Raw genomic sequence first — 20,458 nt, forward strand, 5'->3', positions numbered from 1 at the left:
ATCCCTCTCTAACCTACGTGAGATTGTAGGTTCACAATTTCATTAACCCAATTCAAAATTTCGGCATATCTTATACATATTTATAGTATAATAAATTGGAGCACGGGAGATTTTGTTAATTACCGTTGAACTATGGTAACATCGACTAATTTAATAATAAAAGTTATCGGACCTTAGGTTTTGCAGGTGCGCCATCTTGGTGGTCAGCCATGGGACCCCCTGCAAATATTTCAGACGGTGATGGGTGCTGCCATACATGAAAATGGATCGGGTTCCGATGAATTGGCATCGAGATTACAAGCCGCCATCACCAAGCCCATTCTCTTGCACCACCGGAAATTTGCTCTGCTCACCGGAGAGCTTTGAGCTGTCGTTTGAATTCCGGCAACTCCTCGCCGGACTTATTGAAGAAGATGACCTCAACAATCGTTTCTTCTTCTTTTTACTTTTGAATTAATGTTTTTAATATATAAATGTAATTATATTATTCCCACTATTTTAATTATATATATATATATATATATATATATATATATATATTATATTAAATGAATTGAAAAAAAATAATAATAATAATAATAATAATTAAGCTTATTTTATTATTTTAAAATTTTAAATTATTTGATTTGGACCTGGTAACAATTTAGACTATCGATTCTGATTCGTAAAATTTAATTTTCATAATTTCAAATTTATAACCATCTTTAAATATAAATTTTATAATATAATAATTTAATTAACGTACTTAATTTAATTTAAAATTTTAGATTACTAGATAAGTAAAAAAAACAATAAAAAAAAAAAACATCAAACCCGAAAAATAAAGGGTTATATTGAGTTGGATTGTTAACTTTATTCTGTCCGAGTCTCTAACTAAACCCATATACATCGGAACAAAATATAAACCACGAGACACATGAGGTGTAAGGCACGAGACATGTTAGTATTAATTTGTTTTTTTTCTGTCATCATCATATTTAATACATTTTTTAAAAACTTTATACAAATAATATACATATATATTTATAATATATAGTTTTAGATCTGAATTTTATATTTTAAAATTTTAAGATAAACCGCTAAAATAATAATAAAAAAAAGATGGAAGGGTGGCATGGACAACACGTTGAGGAGGCTGGGTGGAAATAGAATTGCGTGAATATTTAATTAATTAATAAATAAATAAAATTCCATTAAAAAAACGAATAATTAATTAAAATAAATAAAATATGGAATTTAGAATTGCGTGAATTCATCCATTTGTGACATTTTTCAAGTTGAGAATAATGGATTTACCTAAATAATTGGACATATGATATAAAGGAATAATGTACGTTACTCAATGAATATATCTTATTCTATATTTATATATTAAATAAATACATTTTAATTAATTTAAAAAATAATTACTACAATTTACCTCAATATTAGAGATTCGAAAAATAAGATAAAATCAGGTCTACCCATATACACGTGCATCCTTATCCCTCGTTCCATTGATTTCTCAACGTCATTACATGAACCGAGCAGAGAAGAAGGAACGAAGCTGTAAGCACCCATACGAGGAAGACAATCGATCTAGTGGGTCACAATTGATTCAACACATGTGCCCTAGTTTAAGCTCAGATTCGATCAATTCTCCATTGTTCCATTAGATTGAAGCTTAAACTCGGCCAATTCGACGCAAGTTTGACCTCACCCACACGAGGAAGACAATTGATCTAATGGGTCATAATTGATTCAACGTGTGTGGTTTAGTTTAAGCCTACACTCGATCGGTTCTCCACTGTTCCATCAGATTGAAGCTTAAACTTGGCCAATTGGACCTAAGTTTGACCTCACCCACACGAGGAAGACAATCGATCTAATGGGTCACAATTGATTCAACACGTGTGGCCTAGTTCAAGCTCAGACTTGATCGGTTCTCCACTGTTCCATCAGATTGAAGCTTAAACTCGATCAATTCAACCTAAGTTTGACCGCACCCACACGAGGAAGACAATCGATCTACTGGGCCACAATTGATTCAATATGTGTGGTTTAGCTCAAGCCCAGACTCGATCAGTTCTCCACTGTTCCATCATATTGAAGCTTAAACTCAGCCAATTCGACCTAAGTTTGACCGCACCCACACGAGGAAGACAATCGATCTACTGGGCCACAATTGATTCAATGTGTGTTGTGTGGTTTAGTTCAAGCCCAGACTCGATCGGTTTTCCACTGTTCCATTAGATTGAAGCTTAGACTTGATCAGTTCGACCTAAGTTCGACCTAAGTTCGACCAGTTCTTCATTGTTTTGAACTGATTCTCCATGATTCAGAGAGATTTAAGTCCATCATTCTATTCATTTTTTTCCCTTTAATTCGACTAATTTAGCACGTTTTTCTTACGTTTAATCGGTTCAAGTAAATTTATTATTAGGTGTCAGACAAGTTATATAATATAGTTTTGAATCTTATAATAATAATAATATAATCAATAATGTAATCAGTGCATTGGAATGATTCGATACCCTAAGGTGACCTTTAATTGAAAACGGCCAAAAGGACACCGTATCAGTCACGTGATTCCCGCAATCCCAAATATTTTCTTTGTCTCATTATATTTATCTTTTCTTTTATAATTACATTTTAAATGTAAGTTTTCTTTTCCTCTCACCACATCATTCATTTTCCTTATTAAATTAAATTTATATTATTTTTTATAATTATTTTGAATTTATGTTATTTTATTTTTTGCATCACCACCGAACGTGGCCCGCTACCTTCATAGTGACCTATGTCGAAAGAAAATTCACTGATTACGTGTTTGAGTCAGAATATTTTATGCAGAGCACCAGATCGACCCATCGAATAAACAGATTATTAAACCTATTTAGACAAGCTAAAATGTAAAATACTCTTTTTCGAAGCACTAGAAATGAACGTTCTGAAAACGGAAGCTAATCACTCGTTCCCTCAAAAAAATCTCTGGGCACGGAAAAAGAATTTGAGATGACTACGAAACCGACAATTATTACTATAAATTAATAACTTTAAATTTGTATTAAAAATACTATATTCGATTGACTAACATCAACCAATGATAAATAGAGTGGTCATCAAATTGATCTGACCATGGTCCCTAAAATCGTCGTCATATTGTGGTCACCAAAGTTAGTTGTTGATAGGGCTAACGAGGTAGTGGAGGGTAATTTGGTCATTTTCATAACCACGAAAATTTAGGAGATCGAAAAAAAAAAGATACAATAATATTTTTATTAAAAATATATACTTTCTAAAAGTATTTAAATTATTCAAAACAGACATTTTTAACCTATAAAAGGAAGGTATATATTATTAATGACTTAACTTAAGTTCACTAATTAAATGATTCTTTTAACTCTCATTTTCTCACTAAATGTATGTTTTAGTTTCTATTTTTAGGTTTATTTAATTGGGTCGGAGTTTCTATAGTCAGCTATTATCATTCAATCATTATTTATGCGTGTATTTAAAATATACTCCCGAACATTTTACGACCAATAATACTTCTATAAGGTATAATACTTTAGGCGAGTTTGACATACATATTAATTTAATTATCTGTTTTGTTATATTTTCTTTAAAATAATTATATAAATATCGATATTTATCGAATAATTTTTCTTAAAAAGATTAAAATATCATTTTTGCCGGTAGATTTTAAATCAACATCTAAGTTTAATTTATATATTTTTAATAATTTTAAAATTAGTTTATTAATTATACAAATTAAAAATAAAAATAAAAAGTCTAAATTCACCGTTGCAAATTAAGAATGGTCGATTTTAAGTTTGATTGAATATATAAAAAAATAAAATTGAATATTTAAAAGTATAGGTAAATATGAAAAAAAGAATTAATATATTAAAAGAAATCTTAAAATATCCAAATTTAGCAGGTAAACTGTTTTTATTTTAATTTAAATTATTTAAATTTAAAAAAAAAAAAAAGTGAAGCAAAACTCCCAAATATATAAATGTACAGAGAAACAGAACAGAGCGAAATCGGAGGAGGAGAGAGAGAGAGAAAGAGAGAGGAAATCGGAGAAGACGATGGAACCGAAGAAAGTGGCGATAATCGGCGCCGGAGTAAGCGGACTAGCGGCCTGCAAGTTCACTCTATCCAAAGGATTCATTCCGATCGTCTTCGAGGCGAGAGGCGCCATTGGCGGTGTTTGGACCGAGACGCTGCAGACGACGGCGCTGCAGACGCCGAAAGAGATGTACCGGTTCTCCGATTTCCCCTGGCCGAAATCGGTGACGGAAGAATTTCCGAAGTACAATCAAGTTCTCGATTACCTCAAATCTTACGCCGACCATTTCGGATTGATGAAGCACATCCGATTTAACACGAAAGTCATGAGTATCGACTGTGAAGGCTGCTCCGATGAGGAGATTGACGGTTGGACTCTTTGGGGCGGCTCCGGCGAGGCTTTCAGTGAACGCCGTAAATGGAGGCTCAATGTCGTTGATGCTCGGACTAATGACCCACTCGAGGTGAGTTTATCATTTGCCTTTTCAACACGTATATCGATTCCTTGCCATTTTGATTTTTCTACATTTTTTTTTTGTAAACTTTTGATTTTATATTTTCTATTAATATATATTAATAAAAACTTAAAATTACAAATTAAAAACAAAAATAAAAAAACTGAAAATATCAATAAAATAAAAATTAATAATAATCTATGTATAATTAAAATTTAACTTTTAAGACACAATTACTTTTAATTTTTTTTTTATTTGTCGAATATTAGAGGATGGTGTAACCATCAATTATTAGGTATAGTATTAATTTATAAATATTGACGATACCGTGAGATTCTGGTCTTACTTTCAATGATTTTCATAAATATTTTATGAAATTAAGTATAAGAAAAATATCTAAATTATTATATACTTTTTTAAAACGTGTATAATATTGGAATAAAAGGAGAAAATTGAGGCAAAATTCTTTGGTAAAAAATTGTAAAACCCAAAGGGAATAATATAACATTCAAATATTCTAATTGGCAGAGAATTATTTTATTTGAAAAAATTGGCAAAATTATTGAATTTGTATGGGATGATACTCCCAAATCTCATCATCTTTGTCTTTACCATTCTATTATTTGTTATCTCTTCCATGTTTTCTATAATATTTTAATTTATAATAATAATAATAAACCACACCTGATGAGAGTATCGGATGTCCATTTTAACCACTGAATAGGGAAGAATTCCCAAATATTTTTTACCTGATAGATAAATAGGGTCGGGACGAGATTATATTCCCCATCCCTACTCGCCCCATTTTAAATAAATATATTTTCAATATATATATATATATTTGCTATATTAAAAAAAATAAGATTATAATAATATTAAAATTAAGGTTAAAAATTATACTGTTATAGAGTAGAGGGATGAAATATATTAATTTATTTTTTACAAATTTGTAATAAAAAATATATTAAAAATGAAAATTTTAAAAGAATAATAAATACATTAATTTTTTTATGTCTAATAATCTATTTAATATTTAAAGAAAATTTTAATAATTAAAGACCTTTTAATTACAAAATTAGAATGTCATATATTTAGAAGACATTTTGAAAGTTTAGGATGAAAATTAAAAAAAATATATTAAAAAGTATATATATATTAAAGACAAGGGCGTGGGGATGTGCAGGAGATTGTGGTGGACTTCGTTATACTCTGCATCGGAAGATTCAGCGACGTTCCGAACATCCCTGAATTCCCTCCTAATGGCGGCCCTGAAGCTTTCAAATCCGGTAAAGTTCTTCACTCTCTCCAGTATTCCGCCATGGATTTCGACACTGCTTCCAACCTCATCAAGGACAAGCAAGTCACCGTCGTTGGTCTCCAGAAGTCAGCTCTTGATCTCGCCATGGAATGCGCCAATGCCAATGGTGATTTTCCCTCCATTTCTCCTTCTCTTTCTCCGTTTCTTATTCTTCTTTTTCTATGATTTGCAGGTCCGAGGAATCCCTGCACCCTGCTCTATAGAACCGCGCACTGGAACCTTCCTGATCATCATCCATGGGGAATCCCTTTGACTTTTCTCTATATGAGTCGATTCGCCGAGCTTCTCATTCACAAGCCTGGCGAGAGCTTTCTCCTCTATCTCCTTGCGGTTATTCTTTCCCCAATTGTAATTATCACCTCTCCCTCTCGCTCGCTCATTTCTTTTTGTCTGTTTTGAATCTCTAGGGTTTCTATTGTGGTTCTTTTTTTTTTTTTTTTTTTTTTTTTTTTTTTTTTTTTTTTTTTTTGTAGAGATGGTTGTTCGCAAAGATTGTGGAAACCTACGCAACGAGGAAGCACGGACTGGCCAAATACGGCATGGTTCCAACCCATGGCTTTCTGCAAGACATCAGTTCATGTTTACTTGCAAGCCTGCCTGAGAAATTCTACGAAAAGGTGGACGAAGGAAGCATTATATTGAAGAAATCACAGAGTTTCTGGTTCTGTGAAGACGGTGTTATGATTGAAGGAGAAACCAAACCGATTCGCTCAGATTTGGTCATTTTGGCTACTGGATTTAGAGGTGATCAAAAGCTTAAACAAATCTTTACTTCCGCTACTTTTCGGGATTGCATGACATTTCACGATTCAGTGATTCCCTTGTACAGGTTAGTCTTTCGTTTGAATCTATATCCCTGTTTCACCCCTTCCAACTTTTGAATTGCTATGACATTATCTTGAATTGTTTAGTTACTTGTTAACTGGTGAAAGATGAGACTAGTATGCTGTTTGAGATATTGTACCTTTACCTGACTAGATATTGGTAGGAATCCATCTCATATAAGTGTAGTCTAAAGTAGAACATCTGCTCTGAGATCCCAATCGGTTGGAGAGGAGAAGATGCATTTTTTATAAGAGTGTGAAAATCTCTCCCTAGTAGACACGTTTTAAAATTGCGAGACTGTCTACGTAACGGGCCAAGTGGACAATATTTGCTAGTAGTAGGTTTGGACCATTACAAATGTTACCAGAGCCAGACACCTAGTCATGTGCCAACGAGGACGTTGGGCCTCCAAGGGTGGTGGATTGTGAGATCCCACCTCAGTTGGAGAGGGGAATGAAGTATTCTTTATAAGGGTGTGAAAACCTCTCCCTAGTAGACGCATATTAAAACCGTGAGGCTAACGACAATATGTGACGAGTCAAAACAAACAATATCTGCTACCAGTGGGTTTGGGTCATTGCATCTGCAATAACTCAAGTAACAATGACCTTTAGCCAAATCCACACTTGTCTGGTAGGGTCGTTGAAAAACTATTCAATATACCTGCCTCTTGATAACAGTTAAATGTAGATTCGAAATCAACTATTTGAAATATTTACTTGCAAGTTCTCTCGCATATATTCATGGGTACATAACTACAGGGACCCTCTCCCATCATTTCTCCAAATGGGAAACAAAGAGACTGAAAACATGGGTGGCCTATTGAAACTATGATTCTTATTCCTTCATATTGAATTTCTATCAGGCTCTCAGTTGTTCTAATAGGATTCTTTGAGTGTCTAATGGAAGTTTATGGGGCTATTAACTTGGATTACTTAATGACAATGTGCTACGTTTCCTTCACATATTAGAATTAGTAAAAAGAAAGTGTATCTATATTGCCTTCTACTGCGGATTTACAATGAGGTATTGGTTGAGAACTGCACATGTTCTTGCGCTGGATGAGTTTCTGATTGATGTTTATGTCACATTTGATCAGGCAATGCATTCATCCCAGAATCCCACAGCTAGCTGTGATTGGGTTTACAGAAAGCCCTTCAAACTTGTTCACCTCCGAGCTGCGGTGCCGATGGGTGGCGGAGTTTCTGGACGGCACGTTCAAGCTACCCAGCATCAAGGAGATGGAGAAGGACATAGCCAACTGGGAGAAGAGCTTGACGTATTACTCAGGCCCTTTCTCCAAGCGAGCTTGCCTTGCCATCGTGCATATTTGGTACAGTGATCTGCTCTGCAAGGACATGGGGTGGAACCCCATGAGGAAAAAGGGCCTTTTTGCGAACTTGTTTGTGCCTCATGGTCCTTCAGATTATGCCACTCCTTGAAAATAGGGGGAAAAAGGGCCATTCGCCCTATCATATCCAATAACAATTGCATTTCCTTAGCCCCAATAAGAAAGTAATGCAATTTGAACGCCTCCATTTGGTTCTTCTGGTTAGTCAAGCTGTGTTTTTTTTCTTTTCTTTTTTGTACACATGGTTATGAACCAAATGAGTGAGAGATTGAATAAAATATGATATGTTATTTCATTGAATAAATGTTCTCGTTATTTTAGTTCAAATGATCAAATTTGGGTCCGTTTGAGTGCAATGTATACCCCTATTTCTAACCGACTTGCTTGCTAAGTCTTTTTTGTAGTATAACTAACAATATCTATTTATGTTTAGTACAAATTTCGAACTTGAATGTAAGACTCCATCTTGATCAAATATGTGAGATCCAACGTCGGTGGGGGAGGATGACGAATCATTCTTTATAAGGGCATAGTAATCTCTCCCTAGCATACGTGTTCTAAAAACTTTGAGGGGAAACCCGGAAGAGAAAGTCCAAACAGCACTTAGGGCTGGTACAAATGGTATCAAAGCTAGACACCGGACGATGTGTTAGCGATGAGGTTGAGCTACAAAGGGATGGGCACGCGGCGGTGTGCTAGTAACAACGCTGAGCCCGAAGGGGGTGGATTGGGGGTTCCCACATCAACTAGAGAAGGGAATAAGTGTGAGTGAGGACGTTGGGCCTCGAAGGGAGTGGATTGTGAGATCCTACATCAGTAGGGATAAGAACCAATCATTCTTTATAAGGGTGTGGAAACCACTCCTTAGTTGACACGTTCTAAAAACCTTGAGGGGAAACTCGAAAAAGAAAACCCATTGTCTCTAACTAAGCACACAACGCACACGCACGGTAAGAGAAATTTGCAAGAATTAGTAGACTAAATAGAATCATCACGTTCTAAACTCATGTCCTAAGCACAAATTAGAGACAATTAGAGACATTCATGATATGCTCACATGTTATGCATCTACATTATCAATATATTACACTAAGCACATTATCGTATAATCGACGTGCTTTGCATAATTAATAACAAGTTACAACTTGTTTAGTAGCGGTACGTGATTGAGCCCTACCCATAAAAACAGTGGATAAGATGCTCAATTTTGTCCATGGAATGAATTTATCAATATATTTTAATTAAAAGGGTCAATTTTGCATGAAAAATATCCCCATAATGATGGAAATAAATGGTTCATGTTCTATCAAAACCAAAGCCCTTCAGAATATAAAACAACCCACCGGAACACAGACAGAGCAGCGGAGAGGGAGAATCGGAGACGACGATGGAACCGAAGAAAGTGGCGATCATCGGAGCCGGAGTAAGCGGTCTAGCAGCCTGCAAATTCACTCTATCCAAAGGATTCATTCCGATCGTCTTCGAGGCGAGAGGTGCCATTGGCGGTGTTTGGACCGAGACGCTGCAGACGACGGCGCTGCAGACCCCCAAAGACATGTACCGATTCTCCGATTTCCCGTGGCCGAAATCGGTGACCGAGGAATTTCCGAAGTACAATCAAGTTCTCGATTACCTCAAATCTTACGCCGACCACTTCGGATTGATGAAGCACATCAGATTTAACACGAGAGTCCTGAGTATCGACTATGAAGGCTGCTCCGATGAGGAACTTGACGGTTGGACTCTTTGGGGCGGCTCCGGCGAGGCCTTCGCCGACCGGCGGAAGTGGCGGCTCAACGTCGTCGATGCTCACACTAATGATCCAATCGAGGTTAGATCGTCGTTAATTTTAAAATTTTAATTTAATAAATCATTAATTTCTTTAATATAAACATAATTTATTTTTTTTTTTTATAGTAAAATCCTAAATTGGAAATTTATATTTTATTTTTAATTTTTTTAACACGTTGGAATGTCCACGTGTAAATATATGGGAACAAAAGAACAAAATTAATTGAATTTGTATGGTATGGGAGTCCACATCTTATCAACTTTGTCTTTTCCTATTGCATTATTTGTTATGTTTTTTCTCTTTCAATAATATATTAATTTATCTGTCGCTCCGACGTTGAACAATACTCAAATTGACATTAATTTAATTGACGATAAAAATATTGTTTTTTTTTAATATAAATAATAATTAATTGTATAGAGTATTTTTTAACGAGGTTTTTGTTAGGAACAACCAATCTCCACAATAGTACCATATTGTTCACTTTTAGTATAAGTTCACAACTCATATGTTGATTGTTTAACATCAGTGAGTTCATCCTAGCCAAGGTAGATCACCCTAGTTCGGGTCCATAAGCCGTAACAATTGTCCCATGAAGACTTGCTTTCACTAGGGCTTCAATGGGTTCCCTTAACCAAGACATTGTCTATGTGTCGTTGGTTCATTCTTTAATAGACACGAGGTCAGAGTCTTGATCTCCTCCCACTGTTTGGAAGTTTACGGTTTCATGTTGTTTTTGCTTATAAATTTCAGAAAGGATCTTATCTAGCAAAATCATGAGAGCTTAAAGTTAAAATGGATAATATCGTATGATTGTGGTGTCGTAAAGTTTGAATTTTTATTGGGAAATTATGTTGGAAGAACTAATGGAAGCGTGGGGATTTGCAGGAGATGGTGGTGGACTTTGTTATACTCTGCATCGGAAGATTCAGCGACGTTCCAAACATCCCGGAATTCCCTCCTAATGGCGGCCCTGAAGCATTCAAATCCGGCAAGGTTCTTCACTCTCTCCAATACTCCGCCATGGATTTCGACAGTGCTTCCAACCTCATCAAGAACAAGCAAGTCACCGTCGTCGGATTCCAGAAATCCGCTCTCGATCTCGCCATGGAATGCGCAAATACCAACGGTGATTCATCCTTACAAAACCCACCTCTGAATCCCTCTTAATCTCTCTCAGTTTCATGTTCTTGAATCTCTAATTTCCAGGTCCGAAGAATCCCTGCACTGTGCTCTACAAAACCGCCCACTGGAACCTCCCTGATAATCATCCATGGGGAATCCCGTTGTCATTCCTCTACATGAACCGATTCGCTGAGCTTCTCATTCACAAACCTGGCGAGAATTTCATTCTCTATCTCCTCGCTGTTCTTCTTTCCCCAATTGTAATCATCCCCTGTTTTGCTCTGTTTTCCTCTCTGCTTGCTTGCTCTGTTTTGCTCTGTTTTTTTTTTTCTTTGTGCTTACCCTGTTTTTCTCTGTTTTTGTAACGGTCCAAGCCCATCATCGCTAGCGGATAATGTCCTTTTTGGACTTTCTTTCGAGCTTCCCCTCAAGGCTTTAAAATGCATCTCCTAGGTAAAGGATGCATACACCACTAGACATGTGAAGTATCGTTATATTTTACATAATGTTGCCTGGATAGTTACTAATTCTGATGGGTATCTGGCATAAATGACCATTGTAAAATTTAGAGAATTGAAATTGCCGACAGAGGACAATACTTGTTAGCGGTGGAGTTGGGCCGTTCCAAATGGTATCAGAGGCAGACACTGGGCGTTGTGCAAGCAATAATGAGGCTTTCCCCAAAGGGGATAGACACGAGGTGGTGTGCCAGTAAGGATGCTGGGCCACGAAGGGGATAGATTTGGTGGGGTCCCATATCGATTGGAGAAAGGAACGAGTGTCAGCAAGGATGTTGGGCACGGAAGGGAGTGGATTTGGTGAGGTCCCACATCGATTAGAAAAAGAAATGAGTGCTAGCAAGAACGTTGTGCCCTGACGGGGGTGGATTGTGATATCCCACATCAGTTGATGAGGAGAATGAAACACCCTTTGTAACGGTGTGGAAACCTCTCTCTACCATACACGTTTTAAAGCCTTGAGAGGAAATCCGAAAAGGAAAGCCTAAAGAGGACAATATATGCTAGCTGTGAACTTGGGCGGTTACCGTTTCGATCGTTTTGCTCCATTTTTCTCTGTTTTACTCTGTTCTTTTTCTGTTTTGCTCTGTTTCTGTCTATGTTTTGCTCTGTTTTGCTCTACTTGTGCTCTGTTTTGCTCTGTTTTAAGTATGATTTTGTCTTCACAGAGATGGTTTTTCGCGAAGATCGTGGAAACCCACGCAAAAAAGAAGCACAAACTCGCCAAATACGGCATGATTCCAACCCACAGCTTCCTACAAGACATCAGTTCATGTCAACTGGCAAGCTTACCCGAAAAATTCTACGAAAAAGTAGACGAAGGAAGCATTATACTAAAGAAATCCCCAAATTTCATGTTCTGCGAAGAGGGTATCACAATTCAAGGACAAACCAAACCAATCCGCTCAGATTTAGTCATTTTAGCAACAGGGTTCCGAGGCGATCAAAAGCTCAAACAAATCTTCACCTCTGCAACTCATCGGAATCACATGACATTCCGCGATTCAGTAAATCCCTTATACAGGCAATGCATTCATCCCAGAATCCCGCAGCTAGCAGTAATTGGGTTTACAGAGAGCCCTTCAAACATGTTCACCTCGGAGATTCGATGCCGGTGGGTGGCGGAGTTTCTCGCCGGCACCTTCAAGCTGCCGAGCATCAAGGAGATGGAGAAGGACATAGCCAATTGGGAGAAGATATTGAAGCATTACTCAGGCCCTTTCTCGAAGCGAGCTTGTTTTGCCACTTTGCATATTTGGTACAATGATCAGCTCTGCAACGACATGGGGTGGAACCCCAAGAGGAAGAACGGCTTCTTTGCTAACTTGTTTGTTCCTTTTAGCCCTTTGGATTATGCCTCCCCTTGAAAAAGTTTAGGGATATTCAATAAAAACTGCATTGCCAGAGCCATAATAAAGGCGATGCACTTCAACTCGTTCGGTTTCTGTGTCATGAACACACCCGACATGGTTATTAGTGTAATCTTGAACCGTATGTGATTGATGTACTTGAAAAAAGTATGTTTGAGAGATAATCTAAATAGTTTATGGTATATGGATGAGGCTGGGTGGATCTTGTCGTGGTAATAGTATTGATACGACCCAGTTTATAATTAGGTAATAGTTCGAGTCCACTGGTAGTAAATATTGTTCGCTTTGGCTCGTTATGTAACAGTGTGAGTATCATGGTTTTAAAATGGGTCTAGTGTAGAGAGGGTCTAGCTCTACTCTGACTAGTGTCTTGTAGTGTCTAGTGACTGGCTTTGATATCATTTGTAACAGCTCAAGCACACTGCGAGTAAATATTGTTTGTGTATCGTCGTCAGCTAGATGTGTTTTAAACCGTGTGGCTAACGGTGATACATAACGGGCCAAAGTGGACAATGTTTACTAGTGGCGGGTTTGGACTGTTATAATGATATTAGAGCTAGACACTTGGGTGGTGTTCTAGCGAGTACGTTTGGCCCACAAGGGGTGGATTGCGAGAACCCACGTTGATTGGAGAGGGGGACGAAACATTGCTTATAATTGTGTAGAAAATACGCGTTTTAAAAACTGTGAGGCTGACGGCGATATAAAATTGAGCCACGAAATATTTAATTTTTTTAAAATTTATCAATTTAGAAGATTAATATTTCATAAGATGATCATAAGCAACTGGACGTAGAGTTATGACTTCTGCTTATAAGGATCTGTCTTTTGATTTGCACGTTTTTTAAGATAGAGCGTATGTTAAAACTTTTTAAAATTTAGCGGTATTATTGACCTAAGTAAAAATTAATAGTTTTGGGATATTTTTTGCAACTTAACTTATTACACAACCGTTCAAACAAAAATTAGGTACGAAAAAGCGAAATTAAATAACAATGCTAAAATAGAAACTATCGAAAAGGATGTCGTAGGGTATAATAGCTACCTTTTATCGACGGTTCAGGTAGTGTTTCTTTTGAGAGTTGTAGCCGATCGATTAGATTCCGTTAAAATTCGCAAATCATTTATTGACGGTCAATTAGGTCAAATTATGGCCACATGTTGGTCATAAAGCTGAAGGAAAATTGAATATTGTTCCGTCTCGATTAATTTTGTTCATTCGTGGTTGCATTTTGATCGTTACGAGTAATTCTACAACCTCAAAAAGATAGAAACTAGTCGAATAATTGAAACAATTACCTCACGTGTTAAATTAGGCAAACTATTATAATCAAAATAACCAAATTATAATAAATAATGCAAAATAATTTTATATTATATGATTCAAATCAATTCTAAACTCAATAATCAATTAATAAATAATGCAAAATGATTATAATATACGATTCAAATCAATTCCAAATATAATAATCAAAATAACCAAATCTTTAATATTAATAAATAATGCAAAATGATTATAATATATGATTCAAATCAATTCCAAATATAATAATCAAAATAACCAAATCTTTAATATTAATAAATAATACAAAATTATTATATTATAGGATTCAAATCAATTACAAATACAATAATCAAACTAACCCAATCATTAATATTAAAAATAATTATTTTATTTTCCTTTTTAAGTTAGATGAATTTAAAATTGGGCTAATTTAGATTTTTTTTCTATTTTAAGTTAGTTGAAGTAATAAAAAATAAAAAATAAAAGTTGAGTAGAACTAGGTTCTCAATTCTATTCGGGTGGCTCGAGCCACCAACCCAAACAAAAAAAAAAAAAAAAATTTAACTCAACCCGTGTACACTCTTGATCAGTACTTGTATTTTACTAAAATACACTGTTCAGAGAAGCAATGTATACTCGCCCTTTAAGCGAGCTTCCTCATTTAGGAGTTCCGTCCATCAGTGATCAGCTCTCGAACACTCAAAGTATTATCGGGATAATATACTCAACTTTTTCAATCCGTCAATTTAAATGAATTTTTAGGTATATCCCTTTTAAAATCTTTATTTTACTTAAATTACTAAATTTGTTACAAGTGCGTAACGGACATAAATAGCCCATTCGCTACCCACCGAAACAGAGAGAACGAAATCGGAAGACGAAGAGAGAGAGAGAATCGGAGAAGACGATGGAACCGAAGAAAGTGGCGATTATCGGAGCCGGAGTAAGCGGACTAGTGGCCTGCAAATTCACTCTATCCAAAGGGTTCATTCCGATTGTCTTCGAGGCGAGAGGCGATATTGGCGGCGTTTGGACGGAGACGCTGCAGACGACGGCGCTGCAGACACCGAAAAAGTTGTACGAGTTTTCCGATTTCCCGTGGCCGAAATCGGTGACTGAAGATTTTCCTAAGTATGATAAAGTTCTTGATTACATCAAATCTTACGCCGACCATTTCGGATTGTTGAAACACATCAGATTCAACACGAAAGTCCTCAGTATTGACTGTGAAGGCTGCTCCGACGAGGAACTTGAAGGTTGGACTCTTTGGGGCGGTACCGGCGAGGCTTTCAGTGAACGGCGGAAATGGAGGATCAACGTCGTTGATGCTCGGACTAATGTTCCATTAGAGGTGAGTTTATCATTGCTCCTTCTTACTACGACAACACGAAAATATCATTTCTCTTCCAAAAAATGAAAACGTGGCAGTGCGGTGGGGCCCACCTTCAATAATTTTACTTTTTCATCTTACATTATTTTACCTTTTTTTTTTTATTAAATCAAAAGTTAATATTTAAAATTTAGTCAATTTAGTATAATTATTATTTAATTTTTAAAATTATGATATTCAAACTCAAAAATCATTCTTGATTTTTAATTGATTTTATTTTAAAATTTTAATAAAAGTTTTTTTTTTCTCTAAAATTTATGTCCATTTCTAATTTTATTTATTCTTTTTTTTTTATAATGTTTATCTCTAATTTTATTTATTTATCTTAATTTTTTTATATAATATTTATCTCTAATTTTCGTGGCCACTAGTTCCAATAATTTATTAAATTTAGTACGAAATGCAATGCCTTGAAGTTATGGGAGTGGATAATGAATGGTTGCTTTCTATTTTATTTAATTATATTTATTTTAAATTATTGAACGGTCACAAAATCTTATCTACTTTATCTTTTATTACTACATTTTTTTATTTAATTTTTACAAATAAAATTGACAATTTAATTTATTATATCAGGTTTGTTTTCAAAATATATTAAATAATTAATATAATTTAGTGTAACAAGAAAAATAACTAATTTTAACTACTCCAACTTAATTTCATTTTTTTTAACAAACACAAAATTTTAATAATTTAATAATAAAAAAACTCAAGGCAAAATAAATTAATAAATAAATAATGGAAATTTAGGTTGGCCCACCAAGATCTGTTTTTAGTTTAATAATTATTGAGATTCTTTGTCCTTGGTACCAAAATTAATTAATTTATTAGAGATATTTTAGAATTTATTTATTTATTTATTTTTATTTTTTTGTATGTTTGATAAAAATCAATGGTGGGATTCTTTTCGTGTAGTTTTTTAGTATAATAAAAGTGAGGTATGAAGATTTAAACTCTCGACTCATCCATATTAATTTTCATACTATTATTATAGATTGAATTTACATACAAGATGACTAGAAAGGTCAGGGACGTGCGAGCGTTTTCTCGAGAGAGAATAAATGAAGAAAGAAAAAGACGAATATTAATAAGCCACTAAACCGTGTTAATAAAAATTTATACTTCATACCTGCCACGTCATTTTTTTCCTTGTTGGACCAACATAACATAAAATAAAGGATAATTTTGGAACATTTAATTTTTTAATTTGGGATATTTTTGTTAAATTTTAATTTAGTGTTTAAATTTAGTTGATGTATTAATATAATTAATTTTTATTGAATTATGTTTATTAATATAAATAGTTTATATTAAAAGAGAGACGTGAAATTAACGTATTTTTTGAGATTTATTAGTATTAACTATAATTAATTAATTAAGGTAGAGACCTTGTAGCTTAGCAGGAGCTAACAACAATGGCGTGGGGATTTGCAGGAGGTGGTGGTGGACTTCGTTATACTCTGCATCGGAAGATTCAGCGACGTTCCAAATATCCCTGAGTTTCCTCCCAATGGAGGTCCTGAAGCTTTCAAAGCCGGTAAGGTTCTTCACTCTCTCCAGTATTCCGCCATGGATTTCGACAGTGCTTCCAATCTCATCAAGGACAAGCAAGTCACCGTCATCGGTTTCCAGAAATCCGGTCTTGACCTCGCCATGGAATGCGCCAATATCAATGGTAGTTTTCCCTTTCGGATTTTCCCTCTCTCTCTCTCTCTCTCTCTCTTTCGACTTCTTCCTCTTCTCGGTGATTTGCAGGCCCGAAGAAGCCGTGCACGGTGGTCTTCAGAACTGCGCACTGGACCATTCCCGATTTCTGTCCATGGGGGATCCCTATAGGTTTTCTCTACATGAACCGATTCTCTCAGCTTCTGATTCACAAACCTGGCGAGAGCTTCCTTCTCTATCTTCTCGCGATTCTGCTTTCTCCAATTGTAATTTCCATCTCTCTACCTCTCTATTTTCCTCTCTTCGTCTGTGTATTTTGAAGATTTAGGGTTTTGTCTTTACAGAGATGGTTATTCTCGAAGATCGTGGAGACTCACGTGATGAAGAAGCACAGATTAAGCAAATACGGGCTGGTGCCGGATCAAAGCTTCTTGCAGGACATGAGCTCATGTTTATTTGCAACATTGCCTGAGAAATTGTACGAAAAAGTGGATGAAGGAAGCATAATTTTGAAGAAATCGCCGAGTTTTGTCTTCTGTGAAGAGGGGATCATGATCGAAGGAGAAACCAAACCGATTCCCTCAGATTTAGTCATTTTGGCTACTGGATTTAGAGGTGATCAAAAGCTTAAACAAATCTTCACTTCTTCTACCTTCCGGGATTACATGACGTTCCACGATCCAGCGGTTCCCATGTACAGGTTTGTCGTTTGTTCTTCCCAGAATCTCTATTGAATTGCTATGAAAATTCTCTTGATCTTTTGAGTTTGAAACCTCAAACTTGGTTTGAGCTGGTGAATCTGAAAGATGACATTAGTATAAGCTGGTTGAGTTGTTTAAGCTTTACTAGACTGGATATTGGTAGGATTTAAGTTTGATTGCATAACTAAAATCAGAAGAACATGAAATGGTTTTCATTCTAGAACTAGTAGAATCTTAGATCCATGCATTGATTTATCATAGCAGAGGAGACCGCCATTCGACTATGAACGGATGGATTAAATTATAAGTTTAGTCTTATCTTATCTTATCTTATCGTACAAAAATGAGATATGTATTTGAATCGGGAGTTCAAGTTTGTTAAGGATTATTAAGAGGAGTAGTCCTTCCACATTGGCAGCTAATTAAGAGGAAGATCATGGGTTTATAAGGAACACCATCTTCATTGGTACAAAACCTTGTGGGGAAACCCAAAGGAAAGTCACGAGAGTTTATGTTCAAAGTGAACAATATCATACTATTGTGGAGAGTCGTGGTTCCTAACAATGTTATTATATATGTCATGAGTGATAAGGAAATAGATCGAGTTATCTCTTCCTTCATCAAAGAAAAGGTCTATCTAGCTTGCATGATCCAATCGTTGAGGGCAAAAAATTTCTACAATAAGTTTATGTAGTGTAGTTTCCTATCCATGGTAAATGGGTAGAGTGAATAAGTATGAACTTTCAAGTTCGTTTTGTCGATATTGCCTTTGGCTGCGGATTTAGAGCCTTTTCTAGTCAATAACACAAAAGGAGTAGTTTTCATGTCAACTACGGAAGCCAGGTACGACATGTTACATATTTGGTGTTGTCTATTTTGTGACGACTTCGTTTGATAATGATTTGGTTTGATTTGGCTGTGATCTTTATTAAGAAAACTCGGTGTTCTTAACCAAATTTCATTTAAGAGTTTTATTACATTTGTTCAGGCTATGCATCCATCCCAGAATTCCACAGCTAGCTGTGGTTGGATATTCAGAGAGCGCTTCAAACTTGTTCACTTCGGAGATGCGATGTCGATGGCTAGCGGAGTTTTTGGACGGGACGTTCAAGCTACCGAGCATCAAGGAGATGGAGAGAGACATAGCAGAGTGGGATAAGTGTATAAAGCTTTACTCAGGCCCTTACTTCAACCGAGGTTGCATCGCCAGTTTGCATGTTTGTTACTGTGATCAGCTCTGCAAGGACATGGGATGGAACCCCAAGAGGAAGAAGGGCTTCCTTGCTGACTTGTTTCTGCCTTATGGCCCTGTAGACTATGCCTCCCCTTAAGCCAAATCAACCCTTCTTCGATTAGGCCCGATCGTCACAATAAGACCGATAGTATTTCGCTGTTGGATGTATCAAAAGTGTACTTTATTCATATCTTTCTTTAAAAATGTTATTATCACTGAGATATGTACGAGACAAGAATTTAGTCACCGTTCTACTTAAGTTCTTAGCCCATGTAATAATCCGAGGTGTTAGGTTGACCTAGAAAGAGTCCCGTGCTGATTGATGTACATCAATGCTCCAAAACACTCTAATATTTAAGTCAATACTTAGATCGAAGTGATATCTAGCCGAGCGAGTAACAGTCTTCCTGCTCTTTTCAACATAGCCAAGGTTGTCTGAGCCTGAGCCCTTATGGGTATTCTACATTGGGCTTATCACCCAATCCCCTTTGCAAATGTCATAATTGCCTACAATTTTTTTTTTTTTTTTTTACTCTTAATTCAGCTAATAAATATTATATATATATATATATATATATATAAATAAAGCCCATAATGCCAAAAAAAGAAAAAAAATTCCAATTAAATTATTCATATTTGACCAAGAATTTAAAAGTAAGCAAAAGAAGGTCAGCCTTCCAAATTTATTTAACATATTTATTGTGCAATCTTTTAACTTAAGAATATTAATTAAAGTTTTAATATTCTTAAGTTAATATATATATATATCTTAATCTTATTTATTTTCATAATTATATTTTCAATTATTTATTTTTAAACCATTATTAAGATATAATTTTAATATAAATTGAATCCCAAATTTTAAGTTAAATGGTCGCAAATAAATAAATAAATAAATAAATAAATAAATAAATAGTATTTGACCAAACCTCCAAAAACATCCAAAGTTTGATCCAACTATTTCATAACCTAATCCTAAACAAAATTAGTTGTAATCTCTAATTTTAAATTAATTAATTTAGACTTTCATTTTTGGTTTTACACTATAAAAAATTTCAAGAGTACAATATTATAATAATGTATGATCTCAATGATGTTCCTACTTTTTACCTACATATTTTTATAATATTTTAAAAAATTATTATTATTATTATTAAGATTTAATTAATGTATTGATGATATTAATCTAACATATATGTAACTACAAAATTTAGATCCCGATTTGAAGTCTGAAACAACATATGACCCTGCATTCAGACATGGATCCTAGTACAAAATGTTTCAACCTGTTTTGTTCTCACTCATATGTTTTTTTAAAAGCATTACAAGAGGACACTCAATCTAAGATTTTTTGACATATATTCTAGTACATT

The 20,458-nt window shown here is 35.2% G+C and overlaps 3 protein-coding genes across 3 annotated transcripts; all 3 read left to right on the plus strand.

Moving 5' to 3' along the window:
• Positions 1-4,012: 4,012 nt before the first annotated feature.
• On the plus strand, positions 4,013-8,325 carry LOC111795720 (putative flavin-containing monooxygenase 1). The gene is made up of 5 exons (XM_087123663.1): positions 4,013-4,520; positions 5,695-5,935; positions 6,002-6,177; positions 6,303-6,658; positions 7,754-8,325. The coding sequence occupies exons 1-5, from the start codon at positions 4,077-4,079 to the stop codon at positions 8,094-8,096; spliced, it is 1,560 nt and encodes a 519-aa protein (XP_086979789.1). The 5' UTR covers positions 4,013-4,076; the 3' UTR covers positions 8,097-8,325.
• Positions 8,326-9,309: 984 nt separating this feature from the next.
• Positions 9,310-12,992, plus strand: LOC111795719 (putative flavin-containing monooxygenase 1). Its single transcript, XM_023678281.2, has 4 exons — positions 9,310-9,836; positions 10,686-10,926; positions 11,007-11,182; positions 12,109-12,992. Exons 1-4 carry the CDS (start codon positions 9,393-9,395, stop codon positions 12,805-12,807), a joined length of 1,560 nt encoding a protein of 519 aa, XP_023534049.1. The 5' UTR covers positions 9,310-9,392; the 3' UTR covers positions 12,808-12,992.
• A 1,940-nt stretch (positions 12,993-14,932) lies between these two features.
• On the plus strand, positions 14,933-19,414 carry LOC111795528 (putative flavin-containing monooxygenase 1). The gene is made up of 5 exons (XM_023678005.2): positions 14,933-15,446; positions 16,920-17,160; positions 17,241-17,416; positions 17,495-17,850; positions 18,840-19,414. The coding sequence occupies exons 1-5, from the start codon at positions 15,003-15,005 to the stop codon at positions 19,180-19,182; spliced, it is 1,560 nt and encodes a 519-aa protein (XP_023533773.2). The 5' UTR covers positions 14,933-15,002; the 3' UTR covers positions 19,183-19,414.
• The last annotated feature ends 1,044 nt before the right edge of the window (positions 19,415-20,458 follow it).

This window comes from Cucurbita pepo, chromosome 5 (genome assembly GCF_057944985.1).
Source record: "Cucurbita pepo subsp. pepo isolate OVF chromosome 5, ASM5794498v1, whole genome shotgun sequence".
Taxonomy (NCBI): Eukaryota; Viridiplantae; Streptophyta; class Magnoliopsida; order Cucurbitales; family Cucurbitaceae; genus Cucurbita; species Cucurbita pepo.